This window comes from Nothoprocta perdicaria, unplaced genomic scaffold, assembly GCF_003342845.1.
Source record: "Nothoprocta perdicaria isolate Ctin4 unplaced genomic scaffold, notPer1 scaffold_93, whole genome shotgun sequence".
Taxonomy (NCBI): Eukaryota; Metazoa; Chordata; class Aves; order Tinamiformes; family Tinamidae; genus Nothoprocta; species Nothoprocta perdicaria.
In genome coordinates, this window is record NW_020456232.1 from 943,082 (window position 1) to 965,377 (window position 22,296).

Sequence of the window (22,296 nt, forward strand, 5' to 3'; positions counted from 1 at the left end):
TCTTTAGTACTGTCTTTCCAAATCCCRGGCTAGAACCTCAATTATTCAAGTTTCTTTTCTGTCCGTGGCTGCAGATCCTACAAAGTCTGCCATGGTTTAGGCCTTCAGTTGCCCCTGAGCACGTAATCCAGCGGCTCTTGTGCTGTACCAGGCGGATGGGCAASTCCCTATGAAGTCACAGGGCCTGGCAGGCCTCGGGCACAGCACTGCTCACACGCAGTTTCTGCTGCTGCCTCCGCTGCTGCTCTGGAAAAGCCGCACACTTCAGAGCAAGTGCTGCACCGTGACAAAGCTGCAGTGCTTCTGCACTGTCTAAACGTCCCTGTGAGACTCAGGAGAGCTGTAGAGAGAAGCTACTTAGGGCCCTCTGCACTGTATTCCTGGAAGCAAAACCTCCTGTTGCTTTGAGTAGCTCACACACACAACAGAACTTGCTTGCTCTGGCTAAAAAGATGATGCCCGTAGGCCTCRGTGGTGCTGCGCTGAGCTTGGAGCCTTCACAGTGGCTCTGCGCTTGACGTCCCACAGCACCTGGTGGTGCTTCTTTCTTTATCTAGGTTTGTCCCTCCTAGAGTCACTTAGCTTCTTGTCGCCGCAGAAATGGAGAGCTGGCTGCRATTCTGAAGGACCAGACACTATCATTGAGCCTGGGGCTACCAAAGGCTAGAGGATGCCAGGCATAAAGTTAATCAGCTGCTCTGCCACATCTGCCTCAAAATGAAAGTGCTGTTGCCCCTGAAATAAAACACCACCAAGACAACAGGCAAGCAGTTATTATGAGACAACTGAAGCACTTCAAAGCTGCACCTCAGCTTTGCATCTCCTCATGAATACAGTGTTTTCTGTGTGAGAATGGGTTAATCATATGAGGCTCTGAAGGCCCATGGTGCACAGAAAGACTCCCTCACTTCAGAGATGGAAGCCATCAGGAGCTGCTGCTGGCTTTGCTCCCTGAGATTTGGGCCGTGAGATTTGGGATGCACCCTGCTAGCCAAGGCCCCAAAAGGGCCAGGTRCCTCTGAGGATTTACTTATAGGTAAGAGCATTTGAGGCACTTCACAGAGTTTGTGTGGGTGTTTTATATCAAAACCGGATTCCAATCCATCAGAGATTGCCAACGTGCATTTTTAAACATTTCTAGGATTCCAAAAATAAAAATCAATCTCAGGYTAAATCTCAGAAATGAGGCATTTTAAGCCTGCTTTGTATATCACAGAGAGGAATACAGAAGGTGGAAATGGCACAAGCTCCATTATACTTACACCCCTAACACGTCCCTTATGACCTATTAGCACCTGAATTTCTCTATCCATAGAAGTCAGGAAGCAAGAAACACACTGCCCTCTTTTGAAGCATGGAGATCTATAAGTAACCTCTCCCTATAAATTCGTGACAAGGGAAGAAATGCAGTTGGTGCCCACCGTTACGCCACTGACTTATCCAAGAAATAATCTAAAATATCCAAGAAAATATCCAAGAAATAATCTAAAACCAAAAAAAAAGAGTGAAGAAATGGAACTCAGATCCAGGTGCAGTCAACATAACTTGTGGAAGGCAATCAGGCTACACAGATTTGCCCATGCCAAAGATCTGACCTGTCATGTGTAGTTGTTTCCTTGCAAGGGTTTACTTAAACCACAGAATTATCCCAGTTTTGCATTGTTGTTCAGTTCTTTATAACCAACAGTCCTCTAAACACTCCTACACTGYGTAAAGGAATAGTGTAGAGAGTCAATAGGAAAATGATACTGTGTTCACAGGAAAGCAATTTTTAATCTGCATGATCTGAAGTGTAGTTTCTTCTCAACAAGAAATATTCCTGGCATTTTGAAGTTCCACATTTTCATAATTGTTTGCTATCAAAACATCTTTATAGTTTCATTTTAACAGCGAAGTTACTTCAAGTCATGCAAGTTAGCGTTAACATTTTTATACACATGATTAGTTAGGAAACACCTTTGAATTTGTGTTTTGGTCTAGTATAAGGGCCCATCTCTCCAATCATAACCCACAGTACAGCTTTCCAAAAGAGCCAAGCAGTATATGGGAACACCTGTAGAAAGTGCTTCAAATGCTACTTGAACAAATGATCTCATGCAGAGCAACAGGCCAGCCCTCCTCAGTAAGGATGGCAGGACAAGGCCCAGAGTAGATGCAGTTGCTTTTTATCCAGTAACACACTTCACATACAAGTTACAGCAGCTGAGGTGTGTATCTTCGATCCTAAATCTTGGAAGCACTTAGTTGATCTCTTCGTATCAGCGTCCTGTCAATTTCTTCTACGCTCCGGCATCCTGGTGGAGGAATTATAGGCAAGTTGAAAGCCCTACTCTTCTGAAAAAGGTGAATATAAAATGCTAAGAAGGAAGTTTCATAGTTAGGGCCCAGATACCAGCTCTGTAGAGTCCCCTCTTTCACAACACATTGTCCATGTGGCCCTTTGCAGTTTCAGGAGTTTACAACACCCTAAGCAGAGGCCTTTGCCTAGTACTGGTCAGGGGACCCAGCTGCAGATGCTGCCTGCAGACACTGGTTGCGAGTTGTGTTGCAGCACAGGTGACTGCACCAAGGTTTCTTCAGACATCCTAACATGTCTAAGTGCACCTGCCCCAGGCAACCTAGCTGCAACATGAACATCTCTTCCTGTAGATAACTGCATTCTGTCAGATGACAAAACCTGGGGTGACTGAGGATTTGCCACTCATTATCAAAGAATTACTGCTCTACTTGTTAATTTTATTTTTGGTTTTACTTAAAGCATTTGCAACTCAGTTCCCAAACTAAGGCAGGGATCCCAGCATTTTCTTTTCCCAGCTGCCCTCAAACTTGCCTATGTTGCAAACTGTTCCTTTTCCCTTGTATAGGTGAGTATAACACTTTGCTCAAGGGGCCTCTAACCYGGATTCCCAAAATAAACAGCATAAACCAATAAAGACTTTGGTGCARTGGTTCTGAAGACTGAGCACTGAGGCCCTGGCTTTGGGTGGGTATCAAAGCCCTGCTATTCAATTTACAATAGTAAAGGTCTCTTTCAAGGCCCCTTTAAGGAGACAGTTTAAAAAGACTGCCCAATGTGGAGAAGTGCTACGTGCAGTCACTGTCTAGCTGGTACCAAGAAAGGAAGGGAGCTAGCGTGTCTCTCATTTTACTCTGCTGCTTCACAGATGAAAAAGGSAGGATTTGGGCCACTGTTTTCTTAATATTGCTGTGATTCTCAAAGATGAAAGCTATTAGGAAACCCAAGTCAGATATGGCTATTGCTGAAAAGTGTAAATGTCTCACCCGTCAGGGCCATTGCCAGGCGAAACTCTTCCTTCAGCAACTGCAGAACTTCCTTTGCTCCTTCTTTCCCCTAGTAGATTAGAAGACAATATGTATTCTCACATGTACACATGGCATGTGTGCGCATACATATACATATGTGTGTATAACATCTCTGGGAAGTTTAATGGACATCTAAACTCTTCACACTTAAGCACTTGTCATGACAAGTTTTCGRTACACACAGATGCATTCCACCACCCTTGCACACATGCAAACACGTAGGTGCACACATACATTCATGGGCTAAGCAAGAACAGCCAGCCCAGGAGTCTGCAAATGTAAATTTGAGCTTTTCCTGACTTACTTGATAAACCAAGCCCCAGATGAGAGGCCTTCCAATGAACACTGCTTTGGCTCCAAGAGCCAACGCTTTGAGAACATCCGTGCCTTTTCTTACACCACCATCGAGGAACACCTCCACCTTTCCCTCTACAGCCTCAACGATTTCAGGCAAGACATCAATCTAGAAGAGGGGAAAAGAAAACAAAAAAACACACAAATATGACTTGTCCACTTCTGCTATCTTGTTTATTAAAAAAACTTCTGTCTAGGATCCAAGCTTAGAAGAGCTAAATGGTTAATATATGGCTCATCACATGCACAAATAATGCAAATTTGTTTTTAAACATTGAAGTGACTTAGTGTGTTAGCAAATATATATATATAAGTCAAATTTATTTGGACAGTCACATAAATAAATGAGAATCAGCAGGGTCACACAGAATTTCTATCTGATTCTATGACACACATCCAACAATCCAGTATCAGATCCTTCAGAAGAATAAGAGAAACAGCAAGAACAGTAGAAACTTCTCCCCGGTATTTCCACCTTAACTTAGAGTTCACTAGTTTGAGAATGAAACCAAATTTCTGGGAATTTCTTTTTAAATATCACCTTTTCTTTCTTGCTTGTATTAAGGATCACCTATAATCAAGCCCAAGGCAGGCATTGTATTGGTAGGTGTGGCGTAAGAGAAGGATGTGACCAAGTTTTCACAAATGAGTTTTCCCATTTAAGAGCACATCACAATCAAGAACACAGTTGTATGTAGGGAGGAATTTCTTTATAAGAAAAACGTGGCTTTCTCCGAGCACTCTTGAAGTTTTCACATTTTAACATGAAGAACATTTTAACATTTCACATTTTAACATGAAAAAGCTATGAAATGTTTTCATCTACTGCATGTGTACGCTCACTTTCACCAAGTGCTGCTCACACCCTAGCAATGGGAGAGGTACAGCTAAGTAATCAAGGGGTTAAACATCATGGCCACACACAAGAAGTCCTAAGAGAAGAGACCCCAGAATTCAAGACTCAACCATTAATTACACACCAATCATTCCTGTAATACCTAAAAGGTTCTTATTCAGGAAAATCAGGAAGGGCAAGACTGGCAACTAAGTATTAAGGAGATTGGAAACAGTATGTGGCAGTAAGACAAAAGGCACACAAAAATCGTGTCTTTCAAAAACGGAAGTAATTCATTTCCTTTCCAATGGATAAAAAATGACTAGGAGACTGGAGGAAAGAAACTTGAAAGTAGAGTTTGTTTTTAGATTTGAATTAAAATTTTCCTGAAGTTTGGCATGTGCTGTGATTTTTTTTTCCCCACTCCCTTTGGTTTTGCTCTCTTGCCAAACATATTTTGGATCTATTTCCATATATATAGAGCACTTCTTACATCCTGACAAACGACACCAACATTAAAGTGCTAGAATAACTAAAGCATGATGCAAACCATAATTAAAATACAGATTTCCTCAATGTGTAACTAGACACTAGAAATATTAACCAGCTTGGGTTCAACTCACGTTCTGAAAAACCATGAAATTAAAGCAAATAATTATGTTTCAATATGCATGATCTGATACAGATATTTACGGATGAAAACTGCACAATAAAATACGAAATCTATACAAGATGAAATCCAGTGAATACTACTGTACTAGCACCTTCTCCTCTGCATTGTAGTGTTGCAGAGAAATATAAAAACGAGTTTGCAAGTTTAAAGTCTGCTTTAGTGCAATAAAAAAATTACTTGTTTTTTTCATATTTCAAAGCAATTGGTTAATATTGCCCCGTATTCCTCCCAGAGGATTACCTCACACAGACATGTCCCAGGTTATGAAATACAGTTAGCCAAGCTGGGACACAGACTCTCAAAAGAGAACAGAGAGATGGAGGTGACAGATGTAGACAAAAACAAACAAAATGAGACACTTTGAGCACATTCAGGACCTTGATGGGTCCACGTAAGGACCTCCATGGAGCAGAGGGTGGAGGAAATCAGCCAAGTTGCCCCCAGAGCACGAAGCAGAGCGGTCCTGGGGAGGAGGGGATGAACAAGACTAGTCTGCTGAGTTGAGTGAATAAAACTTGACTTTCAAAACACTTCTGAATGAAAAGCCTTACCTGTCCTCCTCCTCTTGCAGAAAGTCATCATGGAAAACAGMAGGTTTTTCATTAAAGGCATATTAAGAACCCTGAAAGTCACAACTGGGCTTTGATTCTCYTCCCTTTCATTCTTTTTTTCTTGCACTGTTTTCTCACACCAAATGAAGCAGGATGAATGATGACTGAAATTTTTGTGTTTTTTTTCCCTTGCAGTTTGAACACATAATTTTCCCTTTACTTCTCTCTTTGCCAATTCAGAACTTCTCAATCCCTTTTCACCTTTGGAAAAGGTATAGAGTAGCATGACAAGGAAAAGGAAAAAGGAAAATTACTGTAACTTAATCACATCATACTGTTTCCAAAGGCAAAAAGGCTTGAAAGGCAAAAAAGGAGAGCTTCATTTTTCCTTTACCTGTTCTGTAACTCATTTTTTCAGATGTCTATGGAGAATATGAGAAGTGGAAAAGAATTCCAGCACAACCTTTAGTTTTTGCAAATGGCAACAAAGGGAAGGGATGGGAAAGGATAAGTTAAAAAAATAAGAAAACAAAGGATGGAAAAAAATGAATAGTTTCCACTTTCTAAAAGCTTAATTGAAAATAACATGTCTTAAAGATACTTTAAGGAAAAAAAAGTAAAACTAGGTTCCATGAGTCCATTCCTGAAAAAAATGGCTGTGAAATCATAATTCCTTCACTATCTCATCCAATAAAATATATTATTTCCTGCCTGCTTACACATACGGAACCTTCCTCTCTGAGTCTTTGGCAAGAGCATGCATACGCATAACATTGCATAAAGTAAGATATATTTACCCTTCACAGGTTGCCAAGCTGTCAGGACTGATAGGGAAAGACCTGGTCACTCCCTGGGATATTTATACTGGAATAAAGTGCGAGACTGCACCTTGTGTGCGCACAAACCTGCCCAGTGTTGCTAGCTCAGTAGAGGRTATCCCCAGGCTGGGAAGAAGGTTTTGCAGCCTCTGGAATTTCCATGTTCCTTTGGTTGTATCCCTTATGGTACCCAAGGAGAATGAGCCTTGCTCAGGAGTGCCGCCGTGGGCAGCCCTGCTGCCTTGAGGTCCAGACCATGCCTGCTTCCATGCAAAAGCAGGAGAGCACCAAGGACCGAGTCTGTGTGGAAATCTGTGCAGGATGAGGGTGATCATTGAATGCCTGGTGGAGAGAGGACTCTGCTTATTGTAACACTGAGGTGTCTCAGTCACTGCAGCTTCATTCAACCATAACCACTTTCCTCTTCAGATCCAAGTGACCCGCTGCCTCAGCCTTCACATCTGTCAGCAAGGCTGAGGTCTCGTCCTATCAGCCTGATGAGGGACACGTGCCCAGACTCCTCAGACAGACAGGGCTTTGCATCTCTCAATGCCAAGAAGTGCTCTTGCCCTTTTGCTAGTCTCTTAAATGAGCTAATATAAAATTTGACCTCTGGATTACTTTGCAGAATAGTTCAACCAGAACAACGTGTCCAGGTAGCTTGAAGAAACAGCCACACAAGCCCTGCTATGTCTTTTTATATGATCTGACCTAAGAGTGACTCCATCTACCTCAGAATATGTTGTGATGTGACAGAAAAGAGAGGAAACAGGTAGAGACAGCTGCTCATRGATCAATGCGTATGCCATATGAATTAAGTGTACAGCATATCAATTTAGTAGTTTTTCTTCAAGCTACCATGTATTAAAAAAGAAAGTGGAGTGAATCAGAGACTTCTGGCACATGCTGGCACCAGTACTTACTGTTGCAGGGACTCCATCCAGCTGTCTTGCTCCATGGTTTGACACCAGAATCCCATTKACCCCATTCTTCACAGCTTCTTTAGCATCATCAGCTGAAAAAGGTAAAAAAAAAAAAACACAGATACAGCCTTCCAGAACTGGCAACTCATTCACACTTCCAGAAGGGAAATTATGGCATCACTGAAAAAAATATATACTCRGGGTTTCATCTTTCCAAAGTATGGGCCTGCAGTTCCTACCTACTGACATAAGGAGACCCATAGCACAGACACACAGACCATGTGACAACTCCAGGTACTTACTTAAGCAGCTGCTTTTGCCAGTGTCTTAGATGCTGCAATCATATTCCTTCACATGCTCTCTATAGTCAAGAAGGGTAACAAGTACATGTGGCCACAACATTGACCTGAACCTTGAGCCAAAAAAGGCAAAATCTGTTTCTTTGACTTTTTCTTAGCCAAAAAAACCCCACTGCTTGTCAAAAGGAAGAAAAATCTGTCTGCCTCCGAGACCCTCTTCCATAGAAGGTGCTTGTATACACAGCCAACAGACACCTCCCCAGTTCCCTCTGAACTGAACCTAACTGGAACTGACAGGCATCTAATGAAGTCTGTCACCTTGCAAATCCTGACCACACATCAGGAGGAAAGAGGTTTCYTCTTATTCTTGGCTTTGTTTTGGCAAACCTTCCCCACTTAACAGAGCATGCCAATATGAACGTGCATCCCAACACATTTAGCACCAGCAAAGCAGGTGCTTGCAGCGATGCAAGGCTACTTGCAAYGCGGTTCTGCAGAGGCTGCAGCAGCACGAGCATCTTCTCATCCTTGGTGCCCACGCTAGAAGCAGGACCTTGTCCCCTACGCACCCCTGAGGATCCCTTTGGCCACAATGGGCAGCGAAGTCAGACTGCGAAGCCACTTAATGTCCTCCCACTTGATGCTTGGGTCAATGGCATCGGCAACGTACGCAGCCAGGCCGCTGTTTTCTCCAAAGTCTTTCCCAGAGGAGAAGGCCAAATCATCGCTTGAAAAGTTTTTCAGTCTAAAATGACAAGGATGCAGAAAATCAGTTTGAGAAATAAGAGTCTGAGAAACACTCATTGTAGTATTAATAGCATCAGTCCTTCACACCAGGCTTTAACACACCCCTGTGTTGCACTGCAAGGTAGGAATGAAGRTGCCTATATCAGCATGCTCCTTATTAAGCCAAAACCTATTGCCTGAGGAAGCACTTGATAACTGGTGCAAAGCGCTCTTGTCCAATGCAACACTCCTGTTGTTTCCAAGGGAAATAAGACCAACCCAGAATCTAAAGATTCAGGATCAAACTTGCCATCAGGAGGCAGAATCCAAAGAATGCAACACTCCACCAGTTCTTCCTTTGCCTTTTATGTGCATTTCCATGGAAAATGTAGGGGGGAAAAAGTAAAATTCATAATGTAAGCTTGTAAGTGTAAGCTTTTATTCACTCTGAAATGCCAAATCAATCTCATCATTCCTAGGAACTGAATTGAAATGACAGTCCCTGCAAGAGTTTACATCTTCCTAGGCAAAACAGCAGCAGCAGCAATGAGGACCCATCAAACAGCTAAGGCCGTGCTGACGKAGCAAAGCTGAAGTAGATACCCCCAGGGCTCACAAGCCCTAAAACAAGATCAGTGACCGCAGTGCTGCCAAGGACACCATCAGCCCCAGCTCTGGAAATCTTCCTAGCACCTTCAGTTTACCAGCAGGTGACAGTCACATTGCCCAGAGTCGTGTGTCAAGGAGCACAAGCAGGAACGGAGCTCAGGCCCCTGGTCCTTCAGCTCCTAACCCTACAGGATGATGGCTGTTTTCCTGAAACTGTTACTCCTTCCATATTGGAATATTTTATTCTCATACTCCACATTTGAGGAATAAACAATATTTTTGCATGGAAACTGCGTGGTTTCACTTCTGATTTCATGCCTACAACAAGTAGCATTTCTCATGGCTTTCCTTTTCAGCTCCAGGCATAGCAGAAAATGAGAAAGGAGCAGGCGCTCRCAGCAAAATCCAGATTTTCAGCTGTTGGCTTGGGGAGGGTGGGGCATGCACAGAAAAACAGAACCATGGATAAGATTATATAAATAACTGTTGTTTTTCTTGGACTGTGAAATGCAGATCAACACTTGGATGAATGTTGCCTTACATACATTTCTGAGCACAATGGCACCTTGTTGTTACTTCAAAAACTTTGTTGAAAATCTAAAGCCAAGAAAAAGTTATCATATAACTGTGCAGAGCTCTACACTAGAAAATTTCACCTCTGACTCTGCAACAAAACGCTGTCCGAAAGTCATTTTGAAATCTAAAGTGATGAATTTGAACCTCCAAAGATTACTCTAGCTCTATATTATTTTATATGTTTCACTCAAACAAAACTTATTATGATTGTGTTAGGTGAGGTCAAAGTGAGCATTTCAGAAATGCTCCATTGCTTTTCTCAACTATTTTTGGATTATTTGTCTCACGCTCAAACTGTTTAACTTGAACCCCAGTTCTTAAAATGATATTGCCCCTAAGAAAAACTACTTCATCCCCGAAAACATAATTCCCTTCGGTAAGAGGACAAYATGCATCAAAAAAGTTTTATCAATTGCAGATGCACAGCAGGATTAAAGTTTAGGGCATATGCATATCAGCATACTATACTTTAATGTCAGATTCTCAGGGCATTCATGCTTTTACTCCTGAGATCGTATTGCAATGCAGAAAGAAAAAACCAGCGTGGGCAGAGCTAAGCTGACCTTTACCAAATCATTTATTAATTTCTGATACAGATGCAAGGAGGATGATCCCACTCTCAGCCTCTTGAKCTGTGCTGCAGGGAGGAAAACTGTTTCATTATACAGCTGCATGATTTGATATTGAATTGAATGTTACCAAAATGACTAAGGACTTCAGGGTATGATTTTCTGTCTCTTGCTATGCTAATGTTATGTACGGTATGTACAAGGCACAGTTTCCTTGGAAGATGTAACACTTYAGATCTGTTCAAAAGATTTCATACTTGCACTCAGAATTCAAATCAGACTTAATCTGTTTCAAAATACCCTTCCTCTTCCATCTCACCCTCTCTTATCCTTGTGTTCCTGTACATTGCAGGCTCTGGATAAGAGTAAATATGCAAGGTTTAAGTTATGCCATTCTAGTCTCCAGTCAACACCAGTACATACATGTCAAGGAAAACAAAAACCTCATTCTCACAAGATTTTGGCTCCATTTTGCAAATGCTTAGAACACCACCATGCTTAGAAGACCAGAGAACTCTCTGGTTAAACACTGCATAGGCGCAGCAATAACTAGGATCTACAAGTAGGGCTAAAGTTAATTCTTACAAAGCCACTGATCATGGTGAGTTAAAGCAAGAAGTCTCAAAAGATGAGTCAGGGTGGAAATTGCCCTCATGGATCATTTAGGAAGACTGACCCCCTGTATTTCTGTGTTTGACTTGAAACACTAGAATTGAAGTTGCTTGAAAGCAATAGCAATAAAGTCCTGGACCTACTGCAGAGCCAGGATATCATAGGTTACAAGAGACCTTCCAGGACGTAGTCCAACCAAATCACTCAGATCATGACCAGCTTGGCAATTAGATCCAATGCGAAGTTAGCTAAGGTTTCTCAGGGCCATGTCCAGTTGATTTTTGACTATCTCCAATGACTATATACATTGCCAGATGTGTAAAGAAATGCCCCATTGCACTGACTCCAGCAGTCTCCCCAGCACACGATGCATCTTTTACAGAGAGCAAGCAGCCAAGAAAACTTATTTTTGTGTTCAGRTGAACCACAGCTGGAGCAAAGCAATCCAACATGTGCTCAGTTCCCAGTGGGAAAGCAAAGGTGGGGTACGTCACCCAGGAAAARTCTGTGGTGAATCCACCGGCAGCATCTCAGGGAAGGAAGCAGCGGTGCTGACCGCAGCCCTGTGCTGCGTGCAAGYGGATACCTGAGGTGGGGAGGCAGCTGGAACTTGTTGCGCACGTCGTCGAAGCGCCTGCCGAGGAACGGCGTGTCCACCGTCACGAAGATGCCCTTGTAGCCGGCCCGCTCGGCGCGCCTCACCAGCGATTCGGTGACCTCCCGGTCCTTGTATATGTAGAGCTGCAGCCAGCGAAGGCCAGCGGGAGCTGCCTCAGCGACCTCTTCAATGGAGGAGGTGGCCCAGGAGCTCAGCATCATTCCTGTCCCCACTGCCTGGCAAGCTGGAGGAACACAGACACATCAGGGTCAACACGGAGGCTCCYCTGAGTAGGAGCACTTGGCATGAACCACAAGACAGGGCCAGTCCACGTAACCTCACACTTCCCTTCCTCGGTGCAGATGCACRTTTTCAGTGCTCCAGGGAACACTAGAAGCTCTCCTGATGAGCTGCCCTGGGACTAACAGCACAAGGCTCCAGCTCACGCTCTGTGCTCAGCTGCCTGCAGCTACTCATGATGATCCCTGCACCAGTGCTGCAAACAAAGGGTGTTACACACACACTGAGCCTCGTCCCATGTTGCTAGTTCCTCCTCCTACGGGCCCGGCTTTGCAAGGCCCAGCCTTGGGCTGGCGGCCTCCACAGGGGCGACATCCAYTCCAGGCTGCACTACTAACCACGATTTTATGAATCTATCACTTATTCTTTTCACTGTAATCTATCATTTAATATAAAGGAAAACACACTGTAAAATGTAAAAATATTACGTAAAGCCTTGTTTTTCTTGGTCTACCACAGTATGCATACCTTTAATGTAAATGGGCCTCTGTTTCAAAAACCTCATCTCTGTTTCAAAACCTCATCTCTAACCTATAGGGGTATTAAAAAGTAGCATTTTATTAAAAAAGATTACAGATCTCTTTGGATGAAAACTTATGAACAGCTTATTCAAAAAAATTGGTTACACCCTCTGACAACCACCAGGCCACTTTCAATCAGGAAAAATAACCCATCTTTRCTCTTCTGTCTTGCAGATTTTGCTACCTTATGAAGAACTGTACACTATAAAAGGCAGCGCCTTTCAAGCAGTAGCCAGAACAAACATCTGATAAGCCTCAGAAAATGCTGTTTACTTCTACTTAGACTCAGCCTCAGCTTCAAGAAGTGGCATATTTTAGTTCATGATATAAGCAGCATTTTTGCATCTCTTGCATCTAGGCARTCCTGGTGGGAAGTGAAGTAAAGCTTTCACTCTCCTGCCTAGCCAAGAATGGGTGAGTTAAGTCACYGATTTTTCTTCACTCATCACTTGCAAGCAGACTGCAATCTACTCTAAAGGCTAAACAGGTCAAATTATTCACCAAATTGAAAGACCCTCACCTATTTGTTATTGAGCACTTGAATTATCTGCCAGTCTGACAGGAAATAACATCTCCTGTTGGATTAAATAAGAACAGCTTGGATGTGTCCAACCAAATACAGGCATCTGCACGTGGTGTATTCTCCCATTTTCAGTGAAATGCAACAGCCATGGCCAGGGTTCAGGTCTCCCACGAGCTATGACARATGCCACAGGGGAGCAGATCACACGTAAATGACTCAAGTTAGGTGAGATGAATTGCACCTTGGCTGCCCACCTGCATCACTGCATTTTTAAACTATAATTGCTGGTATACTCACTTGATTACAATATACAGGAACAAAAATTGAGATGAAATAAGGTGAAGGTATTAACTGACTCAAAGCATAATTTGATTTAGTGATGAAAGCCAAAACAGTTCATGCCAGTTTGAAAGCCCAGGTTGAGTTCCCCCTGGTAAATAACAACAATAAAAAGTTTTCTACGCATCTGGGACATGCTCTGCCACAGAACAGGATATTTCCATGGCAGTACATGCACATATCTATCAAAGAACTGAAAAATTTCAAGTTCTAGCCATTTGATTAGTTACTGAAAGCGTTCCCTACTCTCACATTAAAAATAAGTTTGAGGAGCCCATGTAAATTGAATGCCTAAATAAAACAGCAATAGGTGGAGTTCCCTTTGGTGGGTGCTTATAAATCCCATCACCAGCCATTTGCTGATAAAGTCCCTGAAGGGAAGCTAAGCAGCAAGGGGTCAGCATTCCTGCCTTCCATCAAATACGTGCTTATGGATGAGGGGGAGGGCTGCTCACCCAGTCATTGCAAAACTCTCAGATCAGATAAGGGRAAAAAATGTAAATGTTATGGTTCAATCTGTCTTTAGGTATCTGTATTTCTATTCTTTATTCTCAACTCTTATTGAGCCCTTCTACAGCCCTAAGGGCACAAGAACAGTTGCAAATGTATCAGCAAAAGCAAAATTTGCACTATAACCTATTCAGGGAATGGAAATTTTTTAGACACATTAAATAACTCCATATCCTCCCCATTTATTTGTATGYATGGAGATAGGGAAGACAACATTTACATCTTATTGCAGATCAAAGTAGTTTGGTTCAATGTGGGTTCAACCATCACAACCCAGATTATAGAGCTTTCATAGAAGTATGTCCACAAAACTCCTGTTGTGTATCCTATAAAATTAACCATTCTCTGGTAAGGAATAAACTTGAGTCATAGTTTAGATCTGCATGATCAAATTCCAAGTCTACACACACACACACAATTTATTCAAACTTCCATTTTTCCAGGAGGCTTGATCAGAAAGCTGACCTACGCTGTATTTGTCTTGATCATTTTAAGCTTATTTTGACAATTCTGCAGACTTTCAAAAATGTATGATAAATATTCTTGAAGCGTTGCCAGGTCTTTTTTTTTTTCCCCTCCCCAGCATCAAGCTTTGCTAAAAATATGCTCTTTCCACTAGGATATTTTAGCTGCAGTTTAAGAAAACAGAAGTAATCCATTTCCTCTAACAGTCACATTTAAGACTCCAAGTTCAGGGTGCTACAAATATTTTAAATTAAGATTCAGTACTGGATCCATATATCCATGGGACACTTTTGCAGCAATGTGAGATTTACCAGTTTACAATCAGATTTTTGTAAATCAGCCTTTCTTCAGTCCATTTCAGTTCACTTTTAGTCTTTTTTTGGAACAGGGTGGGGTCTATCTTTAAGCCCAGATAGAGAGCACTGCCCAAAAGTCTACACTCACCTTTAAACGCAGTGAGAGCTTCCACCAAGCACAGCTCAAGGCATACACAGGAGTCTGGCAGGAGTTTTAAATATCAGCATAATAAGCCTTTAAGCTCTTCATACTTTGTCTTTTCTCAGGATCAGATTKTGTCATAACAAGGATGGAGGTGAAGCATTTGGGAAGGGGGATCTGCATGGTCTTCCCTTTCTAGCTGTATTACCAAAGTACCTGGTCCCCACCAGCCCACGCCAGTGGGGAGACCCCATGAGCTCCAATCCACAGCTCCACATCTCTGCTTGGTCCAGTGAGGCCCTAAGAACACTAGAGGTGACAACATCTCTCAGCTCTTTTTTTTTTTCCCCCAGTCCTAAACCTATAAAACTCCTTCCTCCTTAAGCAACTTCTSATAAGACATCACTCCAACCACATGGAAAGGACACAGATGCAACATATTTCAGGGAATGACACCAAAGAAGAGCTTGGTTTAAGTCTGAATGTTTTGTCAGGGTTCACCTGTATACTTAGTGGGAACTTTTCTCTTGCTGTGCATATTCTCATCACTTCCCTTAGGGGAATCTCTGACAGAGAGACCCTTTGAGGGGCAGCCAAAGCTTCCCCCATTTGGTCATTCTAACCTGAATCCACCAGTAAGTACATGGTCCCTAAGTTTGAGGACAGAGTACATGATCTGGGATCAACAGAGCACTGTCCTAGTGTAGTGGTTATTTCTCAAGAAAAGTAGCTATGTTTTTTCTAGTTGCATCTCCTAACAAACAAAATTGTTTAAAGTGCTTAACATTAGTTGCTGAAACACACTTGGCTGAGAAATCCCCTGCCCTGCCTTACGCGACTTGCTCCTTACAAAACAGCACATGCTACTGGGGGCTGTTACGGGTTTGTTGATGCAGTGCATTTTGTCAGCTGTGCAGGAAGGCGAAACGCAACAGAAAATATGAGYGAACAAGGCAGATTTGGCTGGTCTAGAAGGCAGGGCTGTCACGCCAGACAGCCTGCGTGGCTGCACCAGGAAGCTCCCCAGACAGGCCAGTCCCTGCCATCCCCAGCAAAAGCCAAAGCCAGGTCAAGTATTCTGCTCTCAGCAAGTCTACTGAGACTTCTCAGAACCTAACGTCTTGACAGCCCCTCTAAAGCTAACATTTCGGGGAGATGACACGCAGGCAAAAGGCAAAGGATGAATACCAAGGGCTGCCACGGTCACAGGGGCCATTACAAAAAGCAGCAGGTTGCAAAGTCCCTCCTTCACAACCTCATCAGATGCCATTGGCAGGAGAGCACAGAGAGCCACAACTCAGGTGGTCAGCAGCACAAAAGCTAACAGAGAAGATTACAAGTCTGTCAAGAGCCAGAGGATCAGCAACTAGATGGAAAGAATGTACTTTCTAGGAATAAAACAAGGTGCATTGAGAGAGCTTTTAGTCCATGTTCCTATCCTCTATTTGGCAAAGCAAACAGWGCAGTCCCATCATCGGTGATGGTGAAACCCTCCTTGCATCAGCAGCAACTCAGGAAGTTGTTTGGGAGCAACTGAAGAGGAGAAACAAAATGATGAGGTCTGAATAGCTGGCGTTCAAAGTTTCCAAAAGAGGTGGCCAAGAACATGGTCAAGATATGCAGGCTGGTGTTCAGCAAGTCTTGAGAAGCCACTACAATATTGCTTCTGGACTAAACAGAATATTAAATATGTTGATCTGTAAGAACTGAGACCATTTAAACAATTAGCATAGACACAACTCTTGTCAAAATAATGCTACCTATCCCTTTATAATCCCTTTATAGTCTGTCAGTTCAAAAGACTGCTGTTCCTTGGTAAGCAGCTGGAGAGTGAACAAGATTTTTTGCAGTGTACTTGAACGTGAGCCCTAAAGGGCCATGAATACTACTGCCCTCCCTAAGGGGGTGTGAACTCCAAAAACATCCCAGGGAACACACCAGATGTGGAAAAAAAAAGGATGAAATCAGCATGACAAGGGCATGGCTTGGTGTGAAGGGACACTGAATCTTCCAAGGGCTGAACTGAAAAAATCACRCAGAATGAGAACAGTTCTGCTCAGTTTGGTTAAAAAGTGTTTAGAGACCAGCCCTTTGCTCTCCAATGGTGGCTAAGATTATTCATCAAATCTGGCAAATATGTTTAGTTAAGAAGTCAAAGGGAGAGTAGGAAGGAAAAGAAGAATTCACAGAAGTCAAAATGTCATGTGTTGATATTTTCAATGGAAATGTTTTCTTCTGAACTACACTTTTGTTTCAAAACAGAACTATGGTTAAAGGCATCAGCTAGTAGGAAAATGAAATAAAACATTGTTTTGGATCAAATCAGACATTTCAGTTGATCCAAAACAATTTTCCTCCAACTTTTAGCCCCTAATGAACAAAAAATCCATTATTTGCAAAACTGTCAAATACAGTGATGAACTGCCACTAAAGTACTATGGAATATATTGAAGAAAGAACATCAAAAACTGGAACAATTTCTTACCAGGTCTATGAGACAAGGTTCATGAAATGTTTTAAAGGATAAGGAATACTCCAATAGTAAGGATAAGAAAAGACTACAGGTCCAACTAGAGATGTCAACTAAAACCAAGTGACCTTATAATTTATTAGACCCTAWGTAGAGAATAGATTTTATTTTCTAAGTCTAGCTAACAAAAGTATGAATAAGATCCRACATCTGGAAGCTGAAGCTATAAAGATTTGGATGATCATTGTGGTTGTATTACTAAGAGTAGAATTAGCTTTCGGAATAATTTAACAATTAACCAGGACTGCCCATCACAAGGAATTTCTAAAATCAAAGTTGTTCTCTTCTCCAGAACACATGCCTTATGAATAAAACTGCCAATAAAAGTGTGTCCTCAGCAAAACACCACCTCTATTTYAGAGGGTGCAGGCAAACCCCCAGGAAGAACAGAGCACCATTTAAAGCAAATTGCTGTTTTAGGGCATAGGGAAGTTCACCGAGAGGCTCAGCTCTGGTGTTTGTAACACAAGGATGGAGCAGACTTGCTCATCCCACTCCCGTGCCACCGGCTCTGCTGGTGAGCGCGGTGTCACCATCTCCACAAGGTTGGGTCTCTTGGAGGTGATGTCCATGTCCAGGCTTTGCTCCATCTGCTGCCTAGGCTCAGCTCAGTGAGAAAGCAGCTCTGGGCTGGACTTGAGCTGCAGTGCCCTGCACTCGGACACCTGGGCCATCACTTCACCCTGCACAGCACATGGCCTTCTGCACACCTGTGCCCAAAGTCCAGCTTATCAAGCACACTGTGTTCTCCAAAAGCCACAAGATTACATATCAGATTTTCTTGGCTTGTGTAAATGGTAATAGTTGAAGCAAAGGTGACTGAAAGCAACCAGCAGTCTGCTCGGGGCGACTCAGAGGTACCTTGAAGAGTTTAAGAGATGCTGGATGCAACAAAAGCCCTGACCCCAAATGTCCCAAATTTAAGGGAAGCTTTAAGCCAAATGTGTACTTTACAGTTAATCCCTGTCATCTTATAAGGTCAAACCAGAAGCTTGGCACTGAATGTCCCACTCCACCTCTAACAGAGCAGAACACTGAACCCTTTTTTTTCCCCTTTCCTCCCTACAAGAAAAGTTAATGCAACACAGAGGGTGTGATTTTAATTACCCTCTCCTTTGAAAGAGATTAAAAACTTACTCTCAAGCTTATGTTTATTTGACCACATATTCAAATTGTTGCCAGTACACCAAGCCCTTCTAGTTTTCATTTAAAATCCAAGAAAAATTAAATGCAGTAATCATGTTAAAGTTTGAAACAGTAAGTGCACAAAAGCCAGGAAATTCCAAAATTAAGTTATCTACCACAACCATAACTCAGGCCTGGTAGTTAGCTTATTGTATCACTTGACTGTACACCCAGTTAAAGATTTATGTCTTAAAATGGGGCCAGACCATGGCATGGGTGGGAAATCCAGGCTATGGAATGTTCTGAATTTAGTGCATTTCAAGTCTCCCTTTTAACATTGTATTAATATGTTTGCATTTAACAGTATTACTCTTCAGAGTTTCCTCTGCAAAGTGAAATCAGCAGAAGCCGGGCCAGAAATATCTGCAAAAGCTGCCAAATGACAGCACTAGCAGGAGGGACCGTGGCAGGAGGCCGCTGCTCAAATCAATGCAAGGTATTGGAGCTCCATCGTGTGGAATGGGGCTGCTTCTACATGACGGGCAAAACCTTGGGTTCCCTATAAATCTCTTGGGGAATTGGAGGCACACCTCCAAACAATATAAATCAAAGAAACCTTTTAYAGAAAATACGATTCTGTCTAGCCATGACTGGAGCCTAGGCCTAGCAGAAGGCCTATGTTTGAGTAAATCCTTGCATCCTGGAGCTGTGCTGCAGTTCTCCCTCGCAGCCACGCTGCTTTTTGAAGGGAACTAAGATGAGCTCTCACTGCAGGGTATGTGATTAGATTCACTTCATGCCAGCGCTCGCTGCACTGCTTATGGAGATGCTGTTCAGTGAAGAGCTCAGCCATGAGCTGCRCTCAGGTGCTTTCATTGGGGGCCTCGCTCATTCCCCCTGTGCTGGATCCCAGCAATGACTGCCCAAGCTACTCATGGGCAGCAGGTCCCGTGTGCCGTTTTTCAGTTTTGTGTCATTTTGCAGCTCAGGATAAGGAAGCTTCACACATAAACCCTGTCTAATACCTTATTTTGCCCAGACTTTTAGGCTTATTGACATCTTTGTGCAGCGCCTAGCCCAGAGGGGCCCTTATCTTGCTGACTCCCAGGGATGCACTCAAAGAGCTGTGGTCAAAGTGAAGGTCTTTTACAGGCAAGCAAAGGTTTCTGAATTTCTGGGGACAAAGAAACAGATTGTCACTGCTCTTCATTAACAGCTTGGTGATAGGAAACATGTATTTTCACAAAAAGCATGCATTTTTTTATAGACCATATAGGCAAACTATGTGTACTATACAGTACATATAAATTTTTTTATTTGTTCAAATAACAAGAATGTCTGGAGACCTATATGCCTTAGAAAACAGAGCAGCTGTAGCTGTATCTCAGTGGGCAGGAGGAGCTCGAGAGCAGCTTTCTGACAACAGGTGGCTCTTCAGCCTCACTAAAAGGGCAGTAGCAGTTTTGTTGAAAAAATACAAGCAAGCAGAAGAAAAGCAGAGATCACGCTATGGTTTGGTATCAGAAGAGGCAAGAAACAGGCAGTTCCTCTGTGATTTCATTTCTAAATCAGAACTGACAGACTTTTCTAAGAGACATTGCTGGAGTCACGCAAAAAAACCCACCAGCCTTGACTAACATTATGCAGGAACTCATACTGCACACRTGTTGCAATGTTCCTGGCCTTAAAAAAGTAATAATTATCTATGAATCTATTTACCTGTATTATAGCAGATTACAAAGCTTCTTCAGTTTTCCAAAAAGATCTGATCTTCACCACAGGGCTCTTCCAAGAGACCCAGACATTGGGCCAAAGGGAGAGCTGCCAGGGCCGCTGCTCAGTCCCGTCCCACRTTGGGCAGCCTCGTGCCCTGCTCACGCTCCCCACATCCATCACTGCCACCAGCTGCGCTGGGGACGTGGCTGCTCTGGCTGGTTRTTTTACTGAAAAAGCTTTTGGAGGAGCCCAGTCTGCGAAGGGATGAGATGGGGTGGRAGGCTGCTTGCAGCCAGGGAGTGTGTTGGAGCCTACGGTTCCTCTTGTGCAGGGAAAAAGATGGAAGCTACATGTGAAAATCAAGTAATGCAAATGCTGCAAGTCACTGTGAAAACCTGAACACCTCAGAGCCAGGATTTTGTGAACAACACATTTCCTAGGAAGAGAATTTCTAATGAGACAGCACGAGCCAGGGGCTTTCTGATTTTAGCYGGTCAGCTCCTCTCCCTCCCAAGGCCAGATTCTCAGCTCATGTAAAGCAGCACAGCTGCACTAYGGAGTTGGGCTGATTTCAGTAGCCAAGGGCCAATCTTCCAAAATGGCCAGAGAACCCAAAGCAGAAAGGACTAGYGCCTACCTGCAAGAGCATCAGCCTTATCATGAGCTTCTGAAACTTAGGCATAATTTTATGTGCTTGTTCTCATCAATGATGTGAAGGCAGAGTTATAAAGTAGTTRTTGAACTGAGCTCTCTACATCAGCTTCCCACCCATTTCCCCATTGCATAATGCACTTCTCATYCCTCTTCCACATCAGGGGAGAGCATACAGGAGAACACACGCCAAAAGAAAGCAGCAAAAATAAACAGATACATAAAACCAGTCAGTAGAGGCAACGACTCAACCCCACGAGGAGCAGAGCAGTGCAGACGACAACACAGGGCGGCACGAGTTGCCGTCAGGGTGTCACCCTGCTGCCCTTACCTGCCGCGGTGGCCGTCTCGCCGTCGGCRTGAGCCAGGCGCTGCATCGCGGTCGCTGCCGCGCACACCGGCACGCTGATCGGCTGCCCCAAGACGGAGGTGGACAGGTCCATCACGGACACGTCCCTGAGCATCCGCGGGTACAGCTTCCATCTGGCACRGAGACAAACAGGCAGGGCATCGTGAGCATTATTTACGGTTTCTAATGGCTTTTCTAAAAGACTTTTGTCAGGAGGAAGATTGCAAAGCTGGAGGGAAGGAAGCTGCCAGAGCCATTTGCAAGGCGGGGGAGTCAAAGCTGGAACAAATATTTCCCGAATCACCTGGAGCTGCTGTCACCTGCTGAAATGCACAAAGCCAGGAGGGAGCAGGCAGAGAGGGAGGTCAGCAGAGGGTGGAAGAGGCAAAATGCCTTACAGCACTACTGGCCACTGTCATTAGAAAGCAAAGACAACAGTAACATTTAAAGTAAGTCTCAGATTCCATAAAAGCCTTGGGCAGAACTGGATGAGGAGGGCATCAGAAGCCACTAATCTCCATCTAGTCTCCTGTGGACCTGGGAGACCCAAGAAACRAGGATTTTCAGATAAAACTGGCCTGGTCAGTGCTCTTTTCTGTCCCTGTCTCTAAGGCCCCCTCCAGTTGCACTTTGCTGCATTTTCTGTTGCTCTCCCTACACTTTCCTCCCCACACTTGTCAGCAAGCAAACGAGGGGCACAGATGCCTTGCATCGTGGGTCTCTGCAATGACACATGAACTGAGTCCTCCCAAGGGAGCAGACAGGCTCCCCGTTCCTGGTAAGCCCAAGGCAGGGAAGCGGGGAAATCCCCTGCTCTACATGTCAGGGCTYGGCAGAGCTGCTTTGCCTGGAGAAGCCTGTTCCCCTGCAGCCACAGGCCGTGGTGCAATGCGTGCCTACATCAAGCAGGACAGCAAGCCTGGAGACTGCCTGTTACACCACAAGGATTTGAGACTTCCAGGAAAACAGTAAAGGCAGCAGCAACAACTGTAATTTGGCAAAGTTACAATCAAATTACAGTCTAGTCCTTGAATGACTTGGCCCAGCAGCTGTTCACCCATTCCAGACCTTGCTTTGATCTTCAAAATGTCCACTTGAACGTACAGCAACCCAAAGCAGGGCTTCATTCTCCATTTAGGGGCTTGATCCCAGAGGGCAAAGTAAAGTTGACTTAAAGCAGAGCAAAAAAAAAACCTGAAACCACCACCACCACCAAGTCACACACCCCTTACATGAAACTGCAGGTTTTTTTGCAATCAGACAAGATATCACATGCTAGGACACTGAGAAATTTAAGTGCAAAAGCCAACACAACAGGACCAGGATTCCTCTCACTGAGAGGAACAGGCAACTCTGCAGCAC

General features: G+C 43.6%; 1 protein-coding gene across 2 annotated transcripts in view; it reads right to left on the minus strand.

Moving 5' to 3' along the window:
- Positions 1-1,786: 1,786 nt before the first annotated feature.
- HAO1 (hydroxyacid oxidase 1) overlaps positions 1,787-22,296 on the minus strand; it is a 33,117-nt gene continuing 12,607 nt past the window's right edge. For both annotated transcript variants that reach the window (XM_026052922.1, XM_026052921.1), the window contains exons 3-9: positions 20,917-21,068; positions 11,456-11,711; positions 8,347-8,522; positions 7,479-7,570; positions 3,629-3,787; positions 3,283-3,352; positions 1,787-2,294 (exon numbers count right to left, since the gene is read on the minus strand). In XM_026052922.1, coding sequence (XP_025908707.1) covers positions 2,224-2,294; positions 3,283-3,352; positions 3,629-3,787; positions 7,479-7,570; positions 8,347-8,522; positions 11,456-11,711; positions 20,917-21,068 — 976 coding nt within the window. In that variant the 3' untranslated portion in view covers positions 1,787-2,223. The remainder of the gene's footprint in view (positions 2,295-3,282; positions 3,353-3,628; positions 3,788-7,478; positions 7,571-8,346; positions 8,523-11,455; positions 11,712-20,916; positions 21,069-22,296) is intronic.